General features: G+C 41.2%; 1 protein-coding gene across 4 annotated transcripts in view; it reads right to left on the reverse strand.

Annotated features, from left to right (window-relative positions):
• Nucleotides 1-23,711, reverse strand: part of LOC146379574 (glutamate receptor 4) — a 162,414-nt gene that overhangs the window by 66,137 nt on the left and 72,566 nt on the right. For all 4 annotated transcript variants that reach the window (XR_014801441.1, XR_014801440.1, XM_084940863.1 and 1 more), the window contains exons 3-4: nucleotides 18,331-18,570; nucleotides 801-985 (exon numbers count right to left, since the gene is read on the reverse strand). Coding sequence is in view for 2 of the 4 variants with exons in the window: in XM_084940863.1 (XP_084796989.1) it covers nucleotides 801-985; nucleotides 18,331-18,570 (425 nt within the window). In the remaining 2 variants the exon portion in view is untranslated. The remainder of the gene's footprint in view (nucleotides 1-800; nucleotides 986-18,330; nucleotides 18,571-23,711) is intronic.

The following is a 23,711-nucleotide window of genomic DNA, read 5'->3' on the forward strand; positions in this document are numbered from 1 at the left end:
AAAATGAGGAAAAGCATAATAGGTCCACTATTTTTATTATTTCTTAAAGTACTATTAGAGGAAATGACTACAAAAACACATAACTTCAGTGCAATCTATGTTTAGAAGATGACATATTGAAGCAATTGTAAATTTCCCTGTTTAGAAAACCCCCCATATGTTTCATTTAATCTGCAGATTAAGGGTTAGATTTGTTAAGCGGGCACGTGAGCATGATTTAAATACAAATACACAGCCAGTTAATTTCAGTAATAACTGGAAATTCCACCAACGAGCAGCACAAATTAGTGGCTCAAAAATGAGAAGCTGTGATGAGGGAGCAAGTAATGTATGAATAAAAATAATACAGTGTAAACAGAGGTTGATGTGTGGGTTTCTCTCTGAAAAAAGTGTGGCAGCTAAGCTGAACTGTGGCTGAGGTCCTGAGGACTGAGACTCAGGTGGAGCGCAGAGTTATTCCAGAGGACAGCTGCATCTGTGAATACCATCAGACCCCAAGCTGTGCACACGTTAATAAAGATGTTATTATTGAGCTACACTAACACAGTCCTGCTAAAACCCTTTATTTTGAGAGACATTTCGATTAATTTGTAAAGGATCTGATACCAAAAAGAAGTAAAACATTGCTTGATGTTCGTACACTGCTGGAAATAGCTGTGCACAAACCATGCATGAGGTTTCATTGATTCAACTTCAACATTTGCTGATTCTCCACAGGTAAAAAGGACAAAGATGACCGACCAATTGTGGTCTGCTAAAACAAAGAACAACCAAATGCTGATGCCAAAAGCTTACATCACCTGTTCCATCATGTTCTGCAGTCTCTCAGCTTCCACGTCGATGACAAACTTCTTCTCCTGTCGCCGGTCCAGGTCCTCCAGCAGTCTCCGGTAGTTGGCATCGTTGAAGTTTTCCACGCAGATGGCGCTGACTTGCCAGTTGTTTTGTCCTGCCTTCTCCATGATGGCCTGCAGGATGGCGTACCCTGATGTAGTCAGACACACAGGACAAAAATGATCAAACATGGAAGGAAGACGTTCAGGTAAACCCTGTTCATGAATTTCACAAACCCATTACTCTAGTTTTGTTAAAGACAAAACTAGACACTCTTAAAACAAGCAGCCAACATGCAGTTTTTCAAATAAATTCGGTGAGTAATTAGTTAGTGTGTAGTTTGTGTCTGTTAAAGATTACCCACTAAAAATCATCCTTATCATACATGGTCATCGTACCAATTCTATCTTTCATGTGTTTTTTTTGTGACCAGAATAACTCAACTCAGCTGAAATCATCACATAGTGCAGAGAGAAAGAAAGAGCGGAGATGCATTTTGTCCTGTTTATCTCAAACACAAGCTGAGCGATATCAATAAAGTTTTGTGTTCATAAAGTTCACCCACAGGCCAGATAACATTCATGTGTTTGTGTGAATTTGGATAAAAGGCTTAAAGCTGCTGTGGATTTTCCTCACAATCAGACACATTATGTTGTCATTCAGTATTTATCACCCAAACACACTGTGTGTCTCCTAGAGGCCTCACAATGTGTTGAATGCATTTTCTTCCCCATGAAGCATTTGTAAAACTAGATTTTAAATATTTAAGAACCTGCATTTGAAAAGCGAGAGCTCTCCTCTGCCTTTTCCGGGTCTATGTTATTTTTTATGGCCTGTTGGTTTTAAAAGCACAAAACTTAGTGATAAAGAAACTCGGTCAAAAACACTTTCCGTATCTGCTCGGGAGCTACTACAGTTGGTTGACTAAGCAAGAAAACACTTGCTTACACTTGTGTGAGGCTGCAAAAGCATTGTGTCAAATCCACAATAAGACAAACTGTCTACAAGTGGAAGAAATTCAAAGCTGCCTCTTCTTTCTTTAAGCATGAGTATCCTGCAGAGATCATACCGAGGGCACAACATGTAATTTTGAAAGACACGAGAAAGAATCCACATCTAACAGGAAAGTTTGTCCAGAAATCTCATATAACACATGTGCTCATGTGTAAAAGCATGAAAGACTCTAAAGACAAAAAAAACCAGCTGGATAAACGGAATGGGAAAATCCACAGGATGGTGAAGAAAATTCATTTGTTTAAAACAATCATGTCAACATCCTGACCCTGAGGCCAGCTGAGATGCTGAGGTGTTCAGTCAAGACATCCTCAAAACACTGAACTGAAACAGCTCTGCAGGAGAACTTTTCCAAGATTCCTCCTCACAGCTGTGAACATCCGAGCGTTTACACAGGAAAATGTCTCGTGTTGTTGCTGCTGCTGAAACAGATTTGACAAGTTGCTTAGCTCACCGTTTTCAGCCTGTACTGTGATTGATTACTCAGCGTGTTCAATAAAGACACGACAAGTATTCATATTTGTTGAGTGAAATGCAGTGTTTGTTCGGCCCGGGCATATTAATGGGTGCCCATGTTTGTCTGGTGGCTCATCTTAAATTTTTTATTAGTCGAAGACAGACAAACACAGTTTGGGTAAGGGACCACATATAGTCCAGTTTGACCTCAATTTGATCTAAAATTACTGCGAAACATGTATTTAAAAAACATCACTCATTATCTTTTTCTTTTTTTTGAAAGTTTGAAAAAGTAAACTTTATTGCAGGGCTAACACAGAGAGTCAGACAACCATTCTCACTCACACAGTTACAAATTAACCTAAAGTGTGTCTTTGGACTCTGGCAGGAAGCTGGAGAACCAGCAGAAGCCACGTAGGCACAGAGAGAACTCACAGAAAGGCCCGAGCCAGCCCATGGATTCAAATGCAGACTGCGAGGCGATGGTGTTAACCATCACACCACCAAGCCACATTACCCAATGGGCTTTTCGCTATACACAAAAGTACAGCAGTTTTGCATATATATGTAGTGTAATTTACCTAACAGAAGTCAGTTCATTTTCCTATTATTGGTTTTTGCTTTTTTTTTGGCCATTTGACAAACAAAAATGTATTTTAAACATGTTTAAATCAAACACGTATTACAAATCACAGTCCAGGTGATTTGGCAGAAGCCAAAATCTCTTTTTCCTTGGATGCCAAAATTGTTTTTATATGCAGGAACAAATCTTATTCTGAATCCTTATCCTAAAAAATAGCCATAAAATAGGAGCTATTTCTTTGTAAACTACTTTTCACATTTAATGAATGATTTATTTACAGAACAAATGGCCAGGCTGAGATATATTAAGAAAAACTAAGTGGTTCTGATTCTTATTTAGCAATTTTTTATTCCGCCTGAGCACACAGAGCGTTTTATACTGCAAGCCTCCTTCACCCATTCTACAGTAAGTGATTTCTATCAAACATTCACTGCGATAAATCTATCGGGAGCAACTCTGGGTCCACCGTCTTGCCCAAGGATACTTTGGCATGCGGACTGAATCAGCAGGAGATCGAACCACCACCCATCTGATTAGTAAATGATCTGCACAAAGTGCAGTTTCAGAAATATATGAACTTCTCATTTCAGGCTTTTTTTTTTATTTTTTTACATTTTTATGTCTTTATGATCAAAACATGCTTTGAAGTTTCCCTCTCGTGTAAAACTGGCATCTTCACAAAAAGAACAGCAGTGCAGTGAGTAGTTTTACAGCATCACAGGGGTGGCTATGAGGCTTTGTCCCACGAGGCACATGTTTGACACCCCTGTTCTATCTTTAGTGCTTTTACAAGTCCACAATCCAATCACTCAGATTTTGAAAGTGCACCTGCTGCTCATCAGCTAACCCCACCATCCCCCGTCTCATGTTTTCCCTGCTAGCTTGCTCACTGGCAACTGGCCACATTGCTGTTGTGGTGGTCCTTAGTATCATTTCACTTCCACCACGGAGAGGATGACATTAACAAAACCCGCCTATTCATGACGGGCGACAGTAGTCCTTCTCCTGCAGCACGTCACACGAGGCTGCAGAGCCGTCACCAGCCACAGTACAAGAAGGTGGAGTTGGAGCTCATCCGCAGGATGACAGAGCAACAGGAGAGCACCTCTATTATTTCATTTCAGAAATAATTCCATTGGGGTTTACAACCTTTCTCTTGCAGAGTTTAATAACTCTGTATTGCTACAGTAACAGTCAGTGCTCCCTGAACGTGTTTTAATTATAGTCCTGAATATGTTTTCTGAATAAAATGAAGTGGATTTCTTCCAGTCCACAATATGGTATGTTGAAGCACATGATGCGATAAAACATATTGTCCATAATTGCTGGTTTGAAACACAAACCGGCTTTTTGCTGGCTCGACGTCGCTGGCAAGACAACCGCTTTCCCATGGAAAAGAAACTCTTGTGAAGCTTTTATCCTTTTCCAGCCAGATCCTGGCTTTTGGTCCCGTCAGTCTCTCTGAGTTGGATGCAACACAAGACTCTGGAGGAGGAGACCATCGTTGTCAGGTTTGTGTATGGAGAAGATGAGTGTCAGAGAGGAAACTAGGGAGCTGTGAGGGCGGCTGTTCTCCAGCAGGAACAGATGTCCCCCTTAAACGGACCCTCCTGGTGGCCATCACAATCTGGCAACCCGTCTCCCTTTGCTCCCAATTAGTGGATTAACCTGTGCTCTGGCAACCCAGCTCCCTCTCCACCTTCTCCATCGCCTCCCCAGCCCCTTGCTCCCCATTAGAGGGTTGCCTGTGCCAGGAGGGACTGCTGGTTGGGGCAACACACAGTCACACACACACAGACACATCGTGTCAGTATGTCCCCAGTAATTCCTACGGGAAGAACTGGTTCATGACAATTTGGCTGTTGGTGAGTCAGACCCCACACTGGAGTGACTTTGTTCTCAATTTTAACAGGACAAAATTGGAACCAGGAAACTCAGAACGTGGTTCGATTCCTGGCTCAGCCCATCAAAGTGTCGATCGTGGAATATCTGGGAGGGAAGAAGTTTCATGATGTGAATCGGTTCGTTGCTGTGGTGTCGTCCTGTTGCAGCACCACACTTGAATTCAGTGAGCTCTTTAAAACGTATAGGGCAGGTGCTGGAGTTTATACAACTGTGGCAATACACCTGAAAAGGTGTGGCCCAATAATTTTGCCCATATAATGTAGTTCTTGACTGACTTACATACTTTGAACTACCCTTGAGGTGGAATAACTAAGTGTATTTTTAGTGTCAATATTCCGAGGAAGTTTCCTTAACATTTCCTTTGTGGTAAACGTGCCTACCTGCAGACAGAGAGCAGCTGACAAATACACATAATAGAAAGGACAGAGTGCGGAGGGCGGGAAGCCACAGAGGAGGCCAAAATCATTCCCTGTGGTAGCTGCAGCTACTACACAGCTATTGACCGAAGCTGTTTGAGCTAAGCTCTCCGCCAATGTGTTCCTGTCAGTGTGTTTGTCGGGTTCTGAAACAATAGTTTGTCATCGCAGTGGTGTGCTCCTATCAGGAGAAATCCTTTTTGTCAGGATTACCATCATATTTTTTCTTTCGAATCCTGCAGTTTGCGGCCTCCAATTACAGTTATCGCTGATAGATATGTCAAGGTTTTCACAGCAAATACACAGTTTAGAATAAAGGCAGTTTGTACCTGCAAATTTGCGCTCACAGAGTGCTGCAGGAGTCATTGCTAAAGCCTTTAAATGAGTTATCATTTTTGCAATTCCATCCTGAAATACGGATAAGGGTAACAAGTTTTAGACCTTCTCATATTTTGTTCGACGTTTTTCTCCAACTCACACATTTTTTTAAGTGTACGTGCTAATAACTGACAGTCACAAACAGTGGTTCAGTTCATTTATAATTATAAAAGCTGTAGATTTTTGTGGAACACTCCACCCCCTCATCCAAATGTGGTCTCTTCTTGCTCTAAAGAAAACAGCGTGGCTGCATCCAAGATGCTAATATTGAGGTACAAAATTCAGAGTCTGGAAAGACTGAAATAACTGTCTACACTGATTATTTTACAGTCTCTGGTCACAGCCTAATACAGGTGAGCACCTACGTTTGCTTTTATGACCAGATGTTTTTGTACAATTACTCTGAATAATGCAAAAGTGAAACGTTAGAGCTCAATTCACTGTAACTGACAGAATGTCAGTTGATAAACTCTTTTAAAATTCAGTTAATTTTCCTTCCCTAGCAGGTGGATGTAAAGATAGGTATGTGTGGATATTTATTTTCCATGTTTCATACATGGAAGGATATCGATGTTGGAAACAAAGATAAGATAGCTTGAGTGTGCTCCATCTAGTGGCCAAAATGCAGGTGACGCTACCTGGAAGGTGACGCTGGAGCAGGAAGACACAGACTTTGACCTCACATCCTGTGGTCTAGGCCTCTACAGGCACTGCTTTTGACTTTAGATAATCCTTAGTTAATCTACCCAATTCTTAATTTTAGTTTAGTTTGAATTCCTGGAAACTATGTGTTTATTTTTTAGAATGCATGCTGGTTATCCCAGCAACGTCCTCTGCTCTGTGGACCTTGGATTAGATGTGAAGCATCAGATGTTTGCTGTTAAGGGCATTAACCACTGTAATTTATACTGGACTAATCCATTATTGAATATTGGTCCATTATCAGTGGATATGCAAATCAAGGGAAGACGTTCATTAGATGTCAGCAGATTCTAAATCTACACATTATAAAGACTGCTTTGACAATATGAACTGTTTTCATGTCATTATGGACATTGGTTGTGACTTTGTTCTAACTCCATGTTTTTGTCAACTAACTCCAACAAGTTGAGCTGTTCTCCAGCCTTGCGAACACTCGCTATGTTGAAGGTTTCAAAATGAAGATGACATCAGACTGGATTTGGTGACACTCATCTCAGTATTTAGAAAGCAAGCATGTTAAAGAAGCATACTTCAATGCCTAATATCTAAAAAAAAAAAAACAGGTCCAAACTTTCTAAAAACTAGCAGTAATCTGTCTTTTAGTGGCTCTGAAACCTTTAAACTACATCATAACTCTCAGACTCAGGAAACACAGCCATCCCAAACCCACCAGATACAATTTAGCAGGGCGGCTGAGTGTGCAAGAACATGATATCCCATTGTGTCCTGTTGTGCCACATGCTATATACAGCGCTGGGACAGGAAGCTGCAGCAGTGGCAGCCGAGGCAAGTAAAGTGTGCAAAGGGCCAGCTGATTACCAGCTGATAAATGAGTGGCCCCGGGGTCGTAGTTGGAGCAGCAGACAGCTGCAATCAGCATCAGCATCGAAGACATAGCCGCTGGCTGATGCGTACGTTTGTTGTGCTGATTGGAGCAGAGCCGGACACTAGATGGAAGCAGCTGCAGCCTGTGGAGAGGAAAGTGAGCGCACATCTGGATTTATGTGCAGCGTGCGATTTCCTCCTCTCTTCCTTTCATTCCGCTGAGTGTCAGCGCATGTGTACTGAGCCTCCATCCTTCCACTTCCTCCCTCATTGAATCAGAGCTTTGCTTTCGCCTCTTCTTCCTCTTCAGAGTGTACACAAAGAGGCTTGGAGCTATTCGTGGCCAGTACACACTGCTGATACCAGTCCATCTGCTGAAGAACTATCCTTCTCCTCAAGGGCGTAGATTTGGTTCTCTTATGTACATTAGCACTAAGGGAACACTGAATGACCTGGTGGGTTTTGTCCATAAAATTACTCATCTAAGATTACCACAAAGTAAAAGATCTCTCAGCAAAATTATGCATCATTTTAAGCAGACTATACAAACATTACTAATGAGGCACTCATATGGATATTGGTGGGGACATGTCCCTTGCTTCCATGCCAAATCTACGCCCTTGCTTCTCCTCCTTCTTCTGTCTCACCTCATTTATCACATTAATTCCTTTCTTAGTCTCTGGTTTCCTCTGATTTTATTCCCTTTCCTCGTTTCCTCCTTTGTCGTTTTCTCACCTCTCATCTTGCCTGTCATCCCCTCTCATTTCCTTCCCGCTCCCTTCCCTTTTGTGACCTCTTCCGTCTCCTTCTCTCCGCTCTCGTCTCCTCTGCTCTTATTTCCTTTCCTCTCTGCTTGTCTTCCATCTCCATTTGTTTCCTCTCCTTTCGCTTAATTTCCTTTGCTTTATATGTCTCATTTTATTTAGTTTTCACCTTTTTCGTTCCTCTCTGTATGTCACTCCCTTTAATTTAGTCTCCTAATCTCTAGTTTCCTCTCCTCGGTTTTTGTTTGTCACTTCTTGTTTCCTTTCGTTCCTTCTCCTTTCCTCTGCTCTTGTACTCATGTTTCCTCCCTTTATCTCTTCTTTCCTTCTCTCCAGTCTCTCCTACTCTTGTTTCCTCTACTCCATCACCGTTTCCTCTCTTCTCCTGTCCTTTTTATCGTCCTTTTGTTTCCTTTCCTCTTATGTCTGTCCTCGATACCCTTATTTATTCTCCTCGCATTCCCTCTTCCTTTTATACTCTCCCTGAACCATTTCCTGGTTTCTTTTCCTATGTTATTCCATTCTTTTTGTATTAACCTTTTTATCATCTTTGTCTGTGGTGTGTGTGTGTATTTATGGTGCGATGGAAAGCTCACAGGGACAGCATTCACTATAATCACACACACACACTGTTACAGTATCCAGCCCCTTGTATCTCTGTTGCTTTGATGCAGGGAATCAGACTGGCGCTCATTGACTCAGCTCAGCCATGCGTGGGCTGATTCTACATTATAGTCAATATGGGATGAATGCCTGCTCCTGCGTGTGAGAAAAATCCTCGGGCCAGAGTGCTGCAGCCTGCACCCAAAAGCCTTCTGAAGAGCAAACACAGGCATGCAGAGGGAACACTAATGTGTACGTAAAGACTTGAGCGGTGCTGACGTATCTGCACACACATTCATTCCCTCTAACAAAGATGTAAGACCTTGTGACATATTTAAGGTTTAGAAATATGCAAGTCTGCTTCATCAGAACGCATTGCTTACTCACAGTGGGACTTGGATTAAATGTGTGTATTATAATACATATGGCTGAAATTTAGAAAAAAAAGAAATACTCTGAGGGATGGTTCCTGAGCTTCTGGTGATTCTGCATTTCTGCCTTTGCAGTCCAATGCAGAAATAAGGACTCGTGATTTTTAGGTCTGTGAAAAGTGCTTGTGCAGAAATTTGCTTTCATGCTGTACAAGGCAGGAAAACAGATTTTATATAATCAGCTGAAGGTGGTCAGGGAAATGAAGGCACGAGGAAAGCTGAAGTAAAGAAATGAAAAACACCTAAATTAAAGCAAAAAAGCTGTTTATTTGTCAATAAACAGATATTTAGACATTTAAAGTGGACCTATTATTTTTCCCATATTTTCTGTAATAAATATGCTGATGAAAGAATAGATTTCAAGTAACGAAGTCAGTGTCTGTACAAGTAATCCTGAAATTATATATGTTAGTAATGAGATTGTATATCACTAAATATTGGTCATCACAGGCACATTTGCTGCTCAAATCTTCAGTTTACACCGCAGTCACACGCATCTAGAGACAGGTTGGTGACTTCCTGGCAACCCCTGGTTGCTAAGGAAGAATGAGTATTCCTTGACAGGTTGCCGAGCGTTTGCTAGCTATCACTGACTAAAAGTGGTCACAAAGAGGGTGTTGCACCAGAAACCTTGGTGTGATTGATTTTTGTGATTGTTTGCAAACACTCGCCAAGTAACTAGCGAGCGGTAGTGAAACAGAGACTGTTTGCTTTCAGGGTAAAAGTTGCTGAAACCAACATGTTTAAAAATGTGCAACTTTTACTCTGAAGGTAAGAAGCTTCTGTTTCACAGTTTCACTACCACTTAGCAAGTAGTTGGCGAGGATTTGCAGAAAAGTTGGCATCTTTCATGCAAACTACTGGTGACCATGGCAATTACAAGGAGGTTTTTGGTACAGCATTGTGTACCTATTTTTGATCACTTTCACATAAGCAACCTCTGGATTATACCACTTTCCATGGCAACCAGTTGGGATAATTGACGAGTTTCTACATCTGCATGATAATTCTTTAATCACTGATTTCACAGTGACTGCCAGGAACCTCCTAGAACCACTCACAACCCATTCAGGGCATACTCACTTTTCACTAGCAAGCAACGGTTACCAGGTAGTCACCAACTGATCTGTGTAATTTGTTTTTTTTGGGGGAGTAGCCACCGAAACAAAAAACAGTGTCTTAAAGCCTAAAGATGAGATTCAGACAGAAGCCTAATGGAAGGGAAAAAGGCCAAGTGTAAGAAAAGAGAGATTTAAAGAAAAAAAAAACCCAAACAAACTGTGAATCATGCTAAACTATTCTAGTGGTGGTCCCAAAATAAAACCACGAAGCTGGGAATAACAGCATGTAGAAGCAATAAAAACATAGTAGGTATTCTTTAAATGACAGCAACATCTCAAATTGATATTACGTAGTTTGCTTCGACGTGTCAAAGTGATGATGTTCTGTCATTCAGACACAGGTTATATTTATCTTAATATTCCTAAAGGATTTACTCACACAACTCCAAGTCTGCACCATATAAGATCAGGAGACAGGAGTCAAAAGAGTTTGGCGTCTTCTTTAAGCTTTGGTCTCGTCTTTTGGTGAGCTGAGGTCACCAAAAGAACATGAACACGATGCAGGAGTGTTATAATGTCCCTCTCCACTAATGTGACAGCGTGCGTTCAGACTTGTGCTTTGTTACAAGTGAAAAAACTTTCACATTCAACACATTCAGAAGCCATCACACTGATAGAAAGCAGCTTGTGTCTGCAAACCGATTAAATTGCTGGCTGAAGCCTGATTTCAGCACCATGGACAGAGCTCAGAGCAGTGCAACTAAATCAGAAAACACATCTGAACTCCTCTCATTCAGTTTACATAACCCATAAAGTCTATACAAAGAAAGAGAGCACAATAATTAATTGAAACATTTGGAATGCATTGCTTAGGAAGCCGTTTTGATTGATGTTTCCAATGTGTCTTTTCAAAGGCCGATGGTTTATGTTTTTTTTCTTTGTTTCATTACCGAGCTGGGCATTAGAGTCCTTTACTCTAGCTGTTAGGACATTTTTATTGTCTATGATGGTTAAAACAGGACAGTTTAAACTGAAGAGAAATGCTCCCTTGGTCTGGTTTTTTGCCACTTTATCGTAGTTTGACACAAACCAGGGATGAATGAAACGTGCAGTTGTGGATTTTACCATGCCTCGGTGTGTCTTGGTGTTTGTTATTATTGTTATTATGATCGCTGCTTTCTGATGTAACATAGGTAGGTTTTGCGGTTGTCCAAATGTTCCTGGACCTTTCGCTTTCTGTGTTTCTGTCGTCTATGTTGTTCTTTTCCTTTCTTTCAGTTTTCTTCTATTTTTCTTTTAAAGGTTAGTTAAAGCTTGAAGGCTCCTCATATGTCTTTCTTTGTTAGTTTCTTCCCTCCTCTGTTGCCTTGATTGAGTTTACCTGTGCCTTATTATCCCTCTATAAAGCCTGTGTGTTCTCCCTCGGGCTTTGAAAGGTCTCTCTCCGATTCCCAAGTCTGTGTTTGTGGTCTTGTTTTCACTGCTATGAAAGAAGTTATGTGATTGATCATTTTAAATGTCTGTGTATTTTTTTGTTTTATCAGGGTTACTTAAAAAATAGAGACAGATTATATGAAAAGCTTTAGCAGCGCTGCGGCCTGACAAAATTTAAAACTGAATCACTTTGAGTCAATTCAGATTTTGTCATTTTGCTGAGAGCAGAGGTTTTGCATTCTTTTGTCTAACTTAATCATTTTTCACAAATCACTGTGCACACATTATTGCTACTTTCGCAGTTATTTCATTTCATTTTTATTGGCCTGCATTCATTCAACTTCATGAACATGATGAATGTTACCAAAGGCCACACTTTGAATTCATATGGTAATCTTGAATGTCTTTCTATATTTCAATTACATGAGAACAAAAAGGAAATAAGGAAATAAAAAAAAATGTGAATGTACCCGGGATGATTTTACAGTCGCAACACACAAAATAAAACTGTGGCTTTCCTTATCTGAGGCTAAATATCAGTGGGGTCGCCATTTATTTCAGCGAGAAACGGGGTGACTTTGTGAGAGAGGCTGGATTTTGTTTGTTCACAATATTTATATATAACTGCAGGAGGGACACTGTTTGCACAGAAAGCAAGGACATTTACAATAAAGTGTCATTTTCTACTTTGTGGACTGCTGCTTCCCCACCCATGCTGTTCATCTGTCCCACCTGCTTTTTGCTTCAGTGGGCATGCAAATTTTAACCTTGCAAAGTGTGATCGTGTTTCTGCTAATGTGTCTCTGCTGAACTGTGTGAGCAGCTTCACAAAGCCGACACGCATCTTTACGTTTATCTATGAAAGTAAGGCTGTGAAAGTGGCTTCGGATTCTTTCAAGCATTAGTTCACGATTATCTACTTATTGTAGCATGCTGGGTTTTCCCCATTTTGTAACATAAATGTGAAAAATATCTCAGGTCTTGGAATTAAATTGCTCTTTGGAAAAGATATTGTCTTGTGCAAAAGTCTTGCCCTACCCTTTATTTTTTAAAGCTTCCAGCTAGAAACACCTTTGTGGAACTTGTTAAAGTGCTCTTGAGCTGTAGTTCTCTTGCCTTACTGAAGCTTTCTCAAGGTTCTTATTTTGATATTGGCTGTTTGTCACTACGTTTTTGTTCAGTCCTTGCTCCTGACCACTTTAAGAGGAAAGTTAAGCCACTTAACACTGATCTACGAGTCAATGATTAGTTGAGCCAAGGAAATGTCAAAGATAGCACAGTTTGACAGGCATAAAATTATATCTTTGCACCAGTGAGGTGATTCCCAGAGACTTGTTAACCAAAAACTTTGCATATTTCACATATGGTGTGCGGTGTGTCTTTAGAAATTTGAAGAAATTGGACAAGTGGAGGACAAAAGAATGAGAAACAGGCCTAAAAATAATATAGAGGATATGAAAGTTGTGTCCAGCAAATCCAGTACCTGAGAGTTGGCACTTCAGTTAAACCATTAACTGTTCACCAAAGTTTTAATTTGGTTAATTAAAAGGTCTGTGTCAGGTCTGTGCAGTGGTTGCAGTTATTGCACTTACAGGACCTCCTAAGTTTTAGGTTTAACCTTGCTTGCTGTGTGGCTGGAAATGGCTGTATACGTAGAAAAAACCCTCCTGTTTTACTGAGAGGACAGCAGGGTCAGCTGAACTGTGCATTTTATGAAGTCCACCTGCTGGAATACAAGGCACATCCTGCTGCACTCACACCGGCAACATAAAAAAAACATATCCACAACATCATGTTAGCGGCAGTTCAAATTTCAAAGAAAATTTCCAAAAAAAGCCGACAGCCCTAACTTTCAGTAACAGGAACACAATGCAGACTAAAGGGCAACACATACTGAGCAATGTTTTCCAAGTGTGTCTGCAGAGTTTTAGACATCCGTCAGTCATCTGTCACCCGGAACAGATACGCTTGTGTTTCTGCAAACACAAACAATCCACATCAACTCTGACAGGCGTGCATGTGTCACATGCTAATATGATACCCTCTCTAATCATCTTATTCCATAGTCTTTTGTGTTGTGAAGCATGTATCCAGAATTTTTCACAAAGGCATCCAGTATGGCTGTGTTAAATCTCTACAGGAAGACAAATTCTCAGCCTTGTTCGGCATTGATCTGGGATCACCTGTGTATTAATTATCTGAATACCGATGGGTACTTTAAAATCACCTGCTTTTTAATGTTATCAGCACGGTGACAGGTTGTTTTCGGTTTTCATATTGGTAGGAAGGGTAGGCAAATTGATCTAAATATCAACAGTACCATTTCTTGTATTGCATCGATACTTTAGGTTTAGTTGCTCCCCTCTATGTCCAGGACGTTGCTCCAATCAAATCAAAAAGTAGACATCTGTACAAACGGTGCTCACCCTTTGCTCCTCCCCCTTCTCATTTGTCACTCCTGCAGTGAGTTAGGGAAAAAGAGCATCCTGTCGAGATATTTTATAATGAAAACACTGGAAACAGGAAGGAATTTCTAAAAGATTTCAAAATTTCTAAAAACACATGAAAAAACCCCCACAGAAAATAACTTTTTCTCCCAAAACGAGAATGTGAGCTGTGGATTGGTTGCTGCCAGGTTGCCTTGTGATTGCTCCGGAAGACACTGACTTCTTCGCAAAGACTCGCTTATTATTCGCCTGATGGGAAATGGAGAACATTTTCCTTCAAAGTAAAAATTGGGCCCCACTGAGCCACACTTTTCAAAAGGCACAACTTTTACATCAACCTCTTCCATGGAAAACTAAAGGAAACTTTTGCAACGTGCAACCAGAGCAATTGCCAGGAAATATTTGGTGCAGCATATATGTCTTTGCAACCACTAACCAACTGACTGGGGAAAATTCAGTTTTCCCTAAGGACTCATGGTTGCCAGGCTTGAGACACCTACTACATCTCTCAGTGCTCGATGGATAAACATGAATTGGTGAATTTGATGCTGAAAAATGACTGACCAACCAGGAAGCAGAACGTCCATAGACATCAGGTGCTTCAAACCAAAAAACATTGTAACGTAAGAAAAGTCTGGACCTCACATGTCACAGCCCATGAACCCTGCAGCATTCAAATGGAAATTTTTGTTGCTGTTTTAACACAAAAACAGTTTTAACACTGCTCATTAGTATTCACTTTCACAGTAGCAAAGAACTGCTTTCACTCAATGAGGTTATAACGACCTCCTAACCTTCTAGTAGGTGATTGTCTTCACCTCTTGGTGATTTTTATGCCACTGATACTGAAATTGCATGTTATCTTAATTCTGGTCTCAATGATCCTGAGCTTGAAGCCAGACCGAAGCTCCAGAAAACACAAAAAAGCCACGTTTTGTGTCCTCAGCCAGTCTATAGGGCAGCAAAGTCGTACAGCTGGGAACCTTTGTGGTTTTGGAGGATACTTGATCAGATACATGCCGGTTTTGTTGAGAGGAGTGGAGGCTTTTTATCCAGTCAAGCATGTATGACTTCAGATAAGAAAAAGAGGGAGGGAATGAGTTGTTCTCAAGGGACGCCGTCCCGATATCATCCTCACTCTGCAGCCCCTGTATAGCCAATCTGCTCAAACAATCACTGCAGCAGAGAGAAAGAATGAAGCCCTCTGACTACCTTCTGGAAAATGTATGAAAGCGAGATGTGGAGATGTGATCCAAGCAGCAGTCCATATCCATTCTGTCTTGTAATGGAAATGCGACACGGTGGGGTGAAAAAGTAGAAACTTATTGACTCTGTCGGTGTGTATGTGGTGACTGAGAGGCAAAGATCGGGTGGGTGAAAGAAAAAAAAGGAGGAATATGGGAAAAAAAGGAGAGAGACACGGAAGAGTGAGAAACATATACATGAGATGAATACAGAGCTCGCTTCCTCAGGTGGGGAACTGAGCCAGAGGGAGAGAGGTCCAACAATGTCCACAACACTTCCAACAGCAGCTGCGCTGCAATATTGATCGCTCGATGGCCACAAGACATACTGAGGACAAAAAACAGCCATTATTTCAGAAGCACATCCATTCACACCTTACTGTTCGCCACGCAGGGGGCATGAGGAGAAAACATCGGAGATATGATTGAGACCTCAGAGATTTCTTTCTGATAAATGTTACTGCCTCACAAAACAACACTTTGTGCACATCTGTGTGCATGTTTTTAATGACTTTTGTGCGCCACTGACTGAAAGACCGTTTGCATGTTTATTTTTATTTACCTTTCCAAATTTTATTTAAATGTAAGAAATATTTTTTGTTTTAATTATGCATTACTTTATTTTCTTATTTTTCTGGCTGCTGCAGCAGACCATCTGCCTTTATCTCCCCCCCGTGCCTAGTATTCCCCTCTGTAACATGCTCTGCATTTCCTTCTTCACTACATCCATGAATCTTCTGTGTGGTCTCCCTCTTAGTCTTTCCATCCTGCCTAGGCAGCTCCAGCCTCAAAATCCTTTTCTAATATATCCAGTCTCTCTCCTCTGCACGTCCAAACCATCTGAGCCTTGCATCTCTAACTTTATCTCTAAACTGCTCGATCTGAGCTGTCCGTCTGATGTACTCATTCCTAATCTTGTCCATTCTGATTGCTCTTCAGCTCTGCCACCTCCAGCTCGACCTATCATCTGTTTGTCAGTGCCACCATCTCCAAACCATACACCATAGTCACCTTCTGTCCTTCTGTCACAAATCACCCCTGACACTCACCTTCACTGCACTCTCTTCTTCACCTCTCTTGTGCACTATCTGTCCCTTTGGCTGGTTCATCGCGGATGTTTAAATCTTTCCATCTTCTTAACATGCTGGCTTCCTCATTAATATGTTTCAGCTCTATTCATAATCATCCCAACCAGCTGCACATCCTTTCCAGCTCAATCTCTCTGTAACCAGTCGATACATGTACTTTTCTTCTTCAAGTCCAGAATCAGATATGACTAATCACAAGCTTTTTTTTGGTCTTTGCCTCCTCTCTCTCTGCTGTAGACCTAGCCTCCCAGTAATCCTGTCTACCTTCTTAATCCACCTGACTATCCCACTTTTTCTTTGCTAACCTCTTCCTCTGGATATTTCTTGCACTTTCACATTCTACCACCAAGTCTGTTTGTCCTGTTTCCTCTGTAATAGGACAAACACTCTCTTGGCGTACCATCCACTACCATCTGTCCTTTCATATTGTCCTCCATTGCACCGACACAAGACCTCCTCATCACCTCTGTCCCCTTCAGCCACACGTCGATTAAAGTCTGCTCCAATCACCACTCTCTCTTACTCCAGAAATCCTCTTTCTCTTCTAACTAACATCCATGAGTGAAAAATGCTGTGGTAAGAACAAGGTTTATTGGCATATCTAAGGGAACAAAGAGCCACTTTCACACTGCAGGAACTTCTATATTGTTCTAATAACTGCAGGAGATAGTCCCCCGTCTTTTTTTATGTGTCTGGACTGCAGCAACAGGGGACCACTGTAGTTCTTAGAAACTGTCTCTTTTAGCTTCTACTACAGAGGTAGATTTCAAAGATAAGAGAAACCTCGAGTGACACAGATGCACTGCATTTGGTCAAGACATAAGCAGACTCCTGAAATGAACACTGCCCCCCTTCCACGCCATTACTCCATTCACACTCTAATTATTATTATCATCTGCTACTACAGCATCTAATTTGTAAAGATCTACCTGCAATATTTACACAAAGAACTCATTTTATTTCATTTTCTACTTTGCAGCTTATTTATTACTTGCATCTTTTCATTCTTGCACTTTTATTTTATTAAAATTGAATTATTTGATTTTATTTCTTGTTTCGTGTGGAAGACTGGAAAAAGAGGCTGAACAAATCATCACGGCAGTAGGTGATGTTGCATCACAGGCCACTGCTCAGCTATTGTAACACCTCCATTATTACAAAGCCTGCAATTCCAGTATTTCAGAAGCTTCTCATTATTTTGGTGCGAAGGACAGAGCAGCGCAAACACTAAACAGAAAACAAGCTTAGAAGATGTTTAGCTCTCAGCAGATCTCTCCTGTGGGTGGATCTGTAGTTTATTGTGAAAGTAGCTAATGTGGTTGTAAACCGAAAGTAACTTTGTATCTGTAATTACCTGAATTTGGAAAGAGTAATGGTTTAATGAGTTATTGATAAATGTAATGCAATTATAGTAATGTGTTGCATTGTAATAAATTACCCTCCAACACTCATCCTGTTTTTTTAATCGCTGTAGCTCCAATGAGATCCCTTAGGTTTGCACATCCAGCCACAAATCTAATGCAGGTCATATTCAAAGCTTACCTCCTTCATGAAGACAATACTTCTTCAATTCTCTGGGGGTTAAAATCATTTGGATATGGTCGCAGTGCTTAAAAACTCTGTCTGCTTTATTAAATGTTAATGCATTTGGTGATGAAATAGGTTCGTGGCTTTTCCTCTCTGTGTTTGCACAGTTGTCTGAGATGATCTGTATATCATCAGCTTTCAGGACTGTCTTGCTTTTACTTTGAAGCAGCACTTGTCTCTTCATATTTCTACCCAACCTCTCATTTTTATCCTTCAAGGACTCACTTATGTTTGATTGCAAGTTGTTTCTGTAGTCCGATAACTTGTAATGCTGTCAAGCAAAGCACCTTTGTGCAGTATATCAAAGATTTTCATTTGCTGGAAACAACTCATTTTCAGTGTATGTGAATGTAATGATTTTCTGGTGAGGGGAGCAGATTCACCGATTTCAAAGGAAAGTTCACCGAGATCAACTGATGATGCATTTAAAAAGGTTTTCTGTTAGATGAGAAACACATTAATGTACAGCATGCTCACAAGCTGGCACAGAATCCACGAAAACATCTCCAATGTGTGATTAAGCTGTCAGAGTGAGAGGTGTTTATTTTCATCACCCACCTCGGTCTGTGTCGTACAGGAAGACGAACTTGTTCCAGTCGTAGTGGTCGAGGAGGGACAGGAGGGCCCCACGGATCGACGGCCGGAGCTGCAGGGTGAACTGGCTCTCGCCCTCGGTGGGGAAACTCGGCGTGATGAGGGAGATGTGCAGCGCGCTGCAGAAGGACGTCAACGTGTGGACCGAACGCTTGTCGTACAGGCCGAAGATGGCGAAGACACCGCGGGAGTACTGGGAGCAGACTGCGGAAGGAAACAAGAACATAAAAATTAATTGGTACCATAAATTTGAAGTAGCTTGAGGTAATGAGAATTGAGAGGAAAAAAATAACATGTCAAGGTTTTATATAGTGAAAAAAGAAGTGAAATGAAGTTAAAGTTCTTTTCAGCCCTTTAGTTATACTGAATATTGTCAAGAAGTCGCCAACTAATGATTTATTTTTATATTGTTATGATTACATATACACTGTCATGGTTCGAATTTTTTGAGGAAGAGACATACGACTAGAAGTCCATAGTGGGTCAACACAAATTATTTTATTAAAACACACAGTACAGTGTGGGAAGAAACTTGCAACAGCAACCCTACAATCTTCCAATCTTCCTCGAGCAGACCGCTCCCCATCCTTATATTACCCTGATGACATCACAGCCAGATCTTACTGGAAATGATAACAGTTCCAAAGTTCTCCTTATATAGACATCCGATACTACTTTCGAGACAAACAAGTTTGTGATATGTTGTGCAATTTTGTGAGACTGTGTGTCCAACCGAGAGATTGTCCTGAGACGACCTCCCTGTTCTTAGTACGTGCAGGAGTGAACGTGCGTACTTTCCATGACTCTCTATGTGCATGTTGGTGTGGGCCTGAATATGTGTGTAGGTGAATGTAGAAGGCCCTACTGGACCCACAGCTTCGAGAGGTGTGAATACAATGATATGGATACCATTTGCAACAGCTTAAGCAGATAGAGAGAATGATAGAGAACAACAATAGACTAATTAAAGTGATGATAATATGCATACATTAATATTTTGCTCAGATTACCATAGATATAATTCAGAGATTATTCTGTCAACTGGTTCGACAATGATGAATGATTGATCAATGATAGTTCTGATTATAAATTGTCACCCTAAGAATACAAAATAAAATATCTCTTGTCCACAACACAAAAGTGACAGTTTTCTTTTTCTTCTGGAAATACCAATAATAATAATAATAATGGATTGGATTTATATAGCGCTTTTCAAGGCACCCAAAGCGCTTTACAATGCCACTATTCATTCACTCTCACATTCACACACTGGTGGAGGCAAGCTACGGTTGTAGCCACAGCTGCCCTGGGGCAGACTGACAGAAGCGAGGCTGCCATATCGCGCCATCGGCCCCTCTGGCCATCACCAGTAGGCGGTAGGGTAAAGTGTCTTGCCCAAGGACACAACGACCAGGACAGAGAGCCCGGGGATCGAACCGGCGACCTTCCGGTTACAGATACGCTTCCCAGTTGGTAATTCTCTTTGGGTTTGGGACCCTTTTCACATTGTTTACAGCCATAGACTGTATATAAAAGATAGCTGCAGCCACTTGACTTCACCATTTTGGTTACTTGTGTGTTTGCCGTGAGCCAGAAGTATCCAACTATGGTTTTTCAAATGCTAAGTTAGCAAAATGCATCCATAAACAGTCCGGGTTCACACACAGATAAATCCTAATTTATTGGTGACATAGTAAAAGACTTTCAGTCACAAAACTGGAACAGAAACTGCTTAGACCCTTAAAAATGCTTTACCAATGCAAAGGGAGTGAAGGGACTTTTATAAGCATTCAAAGTAGAAAGCATTAAATTCAAGCCTTAACAAAGCTTAATCAGATGAGCAGGGGCGGGGTTATTATTTTAAAAAAGGAAAGGCATTTAGTATTACTGGGGTCGGCCTGCATTCAGCTTCATCATCCCTCTGGGTTCCCTGTTAGCTTTGTGTTAGCATGCTGTCTGTGCATATTTTCGCAAAGAGCCGAAGTTGTGTTGCTTTTGTTTTGCCCTGGATGCAGTTTGAACTTTACCATCACATTCTTGACCTTTTGTGCAATAAAAGGAATCTCCTGAACAGCTGTAGGACCGCTCTACCACTTTCCTCCTCCCAGATACAAACTGAAATCAGCTGATTGTACCACACGTGCGTTTTTCTTTCCATCTACCTGGAGCGCAGGTAACTGATGAACCTTTGGAACGTGAGTAACAATATAATTGTAACTGCTGAATTTAGCACTGTAAAGTGTGGTTACACTGAAAGGAGTTTCACCCAAAACTGCAGGTGAGTTTAAAAAAGATTCACCCATGAAGTGGAAAATGAACCACAGAGACTAAAACCAGCCTTTGTGACAATCTGTAAAGATGATTATTTCTGATCTAAGGAACATTATAACACAGGAGTCTATAATAACTTTATTAATAATAACTTTTTTATACAGCACACACACTTACAAAAGGCCAACAGCTGTTATATGGTCTCAGTGGCTCTGCTATATATGCAGGAGCCCGGTCATGTGGGGCTTTATATGTATAAAAGTTTTAAATGTCTTGTCTTTCTCCCTCACCCCCAATCAGTCACAGGAGATGGCTGCTGGTTTTGCCCATTTCTTCTCTGTAAAAGGGAGTTTTTCCTTCCCACTTTTGCCAGGTGCCTACTCATAGGTTGTCTGATTTTAGGGTCTTTATCTTATAATGCTAAGCACCCAGAGGTGACTGCTGCATCCTGGATGAGTTGCAGATGGGCTAAGGCAGCGGTCCCCAACCCCCGGGCCTTGGACCGGTACTGGTCCGTGAGTCGTTTGGTACCGGGCCGCGAGAGTTGAGGCTCAGCTGTGAAATGTATAGTTTTCAGGGTTTTTATCGGTTTTCAGCGTTATTTTGTTATCGTTTTTATCGTTTACTCGGTTTTCCTGGGTCTTTTCACATGTGTTATGAATAAATTTTCTTTTTTTCGGTACCGGTACTAGTTTTATTTTGTTGTATTTATCCGCGACACCTTAAAGGCCGGTCCGTGAAAATATTGTCGGGCATAAACCGGTCCGTGGCGCAAAAAAGGTTGGGGACCGCTGGGCTAAGGAAGACTAAGAAATGTAAAAAGTGAGTTACAAACATCAATATGGAGGAAAATAAAGTGCGTCTACAGGGACTGACTTTCTTCTGTACTGAGCATCAAGTGGTCACAAAAGGAACTTTAGTTTTTGACACTTTTTCACTGGCTTTTGTTTTTAACCATGGAGCCCGGAGCTTCCTCAGACCCTGGATCTGTTTCAGACGAGGGGAGAAAACTAGGGCAACTCAAACACAATGCATTTATGAACTAGTTTTTTGAAATATATTTTTCTCACAACAAATATCAAGTGTACAACAAAGGATTTTGTCACACTGTGTATCAGTTCATTTTTCCTTTATTCGGCACATTCATCACTATGATAACTTCATTATTTAGCAGCATAAAAACAACATGCAATGAGGGCTCATCTCCAGAGAAACACATCTTAAATCATTCAAGTCCCACGCTCACAGGAAGCGATATTTTACAAGAACCGAGCGCTTAATATGAGCAGTGATAGCCATCGCATTTAACTAAGACCTCGCTGCTTTGAATGACAATTGATCAGTGGGAAATGTGGTGCAAAAATCACCACGGCAATAAGCGCTTAGCACCATGACTGGCGACAAAATAACAAACCATTATCCCGCTGATTACCACTTTAAATCCTTTCAAGAGAGCCACTGAATGCAGCAAACAGAGATCAAAACCAAACACGTCCGTTTCCTCTGATGCTTTCATCTAAAAAGGCTGTTCCCGTCTCCCATTTAAACAGCAAAACAACAGTACCAACAACTAAATCACTCCCCTTGCTGTTGTTTAGATATATTCTAGAGGACAAATTCCCCATTAACAAAACACATCATGCTCATGCTGCTCTGCTTTCATGGCATAAAAGCAGCACCAACTGAACCTGCGTCTGTTGTGTTTATTGGTCAGACTTTGAATTAAATGGAATGCCTGCATTTGCATACACAAGCTGTGCTATACACACATATACACAATGTGTCCTGCTTGAGGAAATCTTCTCATTATAGAAAGGTTTGGCTGTCTACTAGAGCTGTACTATAATTGCCCACTTTCTGCACACACGGAACAACAACAGAGAGTAAAGATAATGAGCGTCCTCTGCCAGTTTCTGGGTGAGAGGAGAATCAGAGTGAGTGGCGAACTGAAGGAAGAGCTCAAGATGTTCCCGTTGTTAAAGGAAAACTGGGGGTGGGGAAGTAAACAAGAGAGCTGCTTTACTGACTAACTCATTGTTTCTATGCAGAGAGTGCAGTGCGCTGCTGTTGAGACAGAGGGGGAGACAGAGTGTGCATATTTTCTAATCTTCCTCCCTCAGTGAAACAAACAAGGCGGCAGTAAAAAACTAAGAGGAAAGTCACTGTTCTTCTACCCACAATTATAGTACACAGAGGTGCTAGGAACTATACTACCAGGGGGAAAAACAGTCAAGACTGTACAGTAGTTCGCCTTCAGGGATTTCAACCAGAATGACTTTAGGAAATAGTCAGGTGAGGCCATATTCTGAGTGACAGTTTACACTGGAAGCAGCATGTGGGGAAAACTGGGCCGTTCACTCAGGAAACTGGAGTTTGTAGCGTTTCTCAGTCTTTTCAAACTTAGCTGACTCGTTTCCAGAGGGAATTTGTTAGATTTAGGCAGCTAAAACTACTACTTAGCCCTAGTCACGAAAGCCTCGGCCTAAGAAAAATGTTCCTCGACCGTTTGGTGGCTTTAAATGGTTGGAACTACCACATCTGCAAACACAGGCCAAACTGCTCAAAGAGTGGAACTGTGAGGAGTGCCATGCAGGCTTTTAAGTTTCACTACTACTCGATGGTTAGTTGGCCATTGTTTGCAGACGAATCGGGAACTTCCATGCAAACTATAGATGACTGCGACAATCTGCTAGCAATCAACGTTTTGCAACCAACTTGACCCGGCGATAGCCAGCAACCTGTCAGGAAATACACATTTATCCCTAGTGACTGGAGATTGCAACCACGTTGGAAGGTCCTGAAGGCAAAATGTATTTTTGTGTGAGCACTTAGAGGGATGCATTAAGACAAACGGTGGGTGAGTTAGGGTTAGTGTTTTCCATGTAATTTTGAGAATCAGACACTTAATTTCCTGCATTCTGGAGAGCTTTAAATAATTATTCTCAACTTTTCTAAATGAAAATGATCATTGTTGTGTCAACATCCAAGTGATTTCCAGCATTTAGTGTGGCATGTTGATACAGTCACTCCAATCACCTCATAGCTGCAGCCAGCCTCACTAGGTTTGAACCTTG

This window comes from Perissodus microlepis, chromosome 10, assembly GCF_051167445.1.
Source record: "Perissodus microlepis isolate ML-2025 ecotype Zambia chromosome 10, ASM5116744v1, whole genome shotgun sequence".
Taxonomy (NCBI): domain Eukaryota; kingdom Metazoa; phylum Chordata; class Actinopteri; order Cichliformes; family Cichlidae; genus Perissodus; species Perissodus microlepis.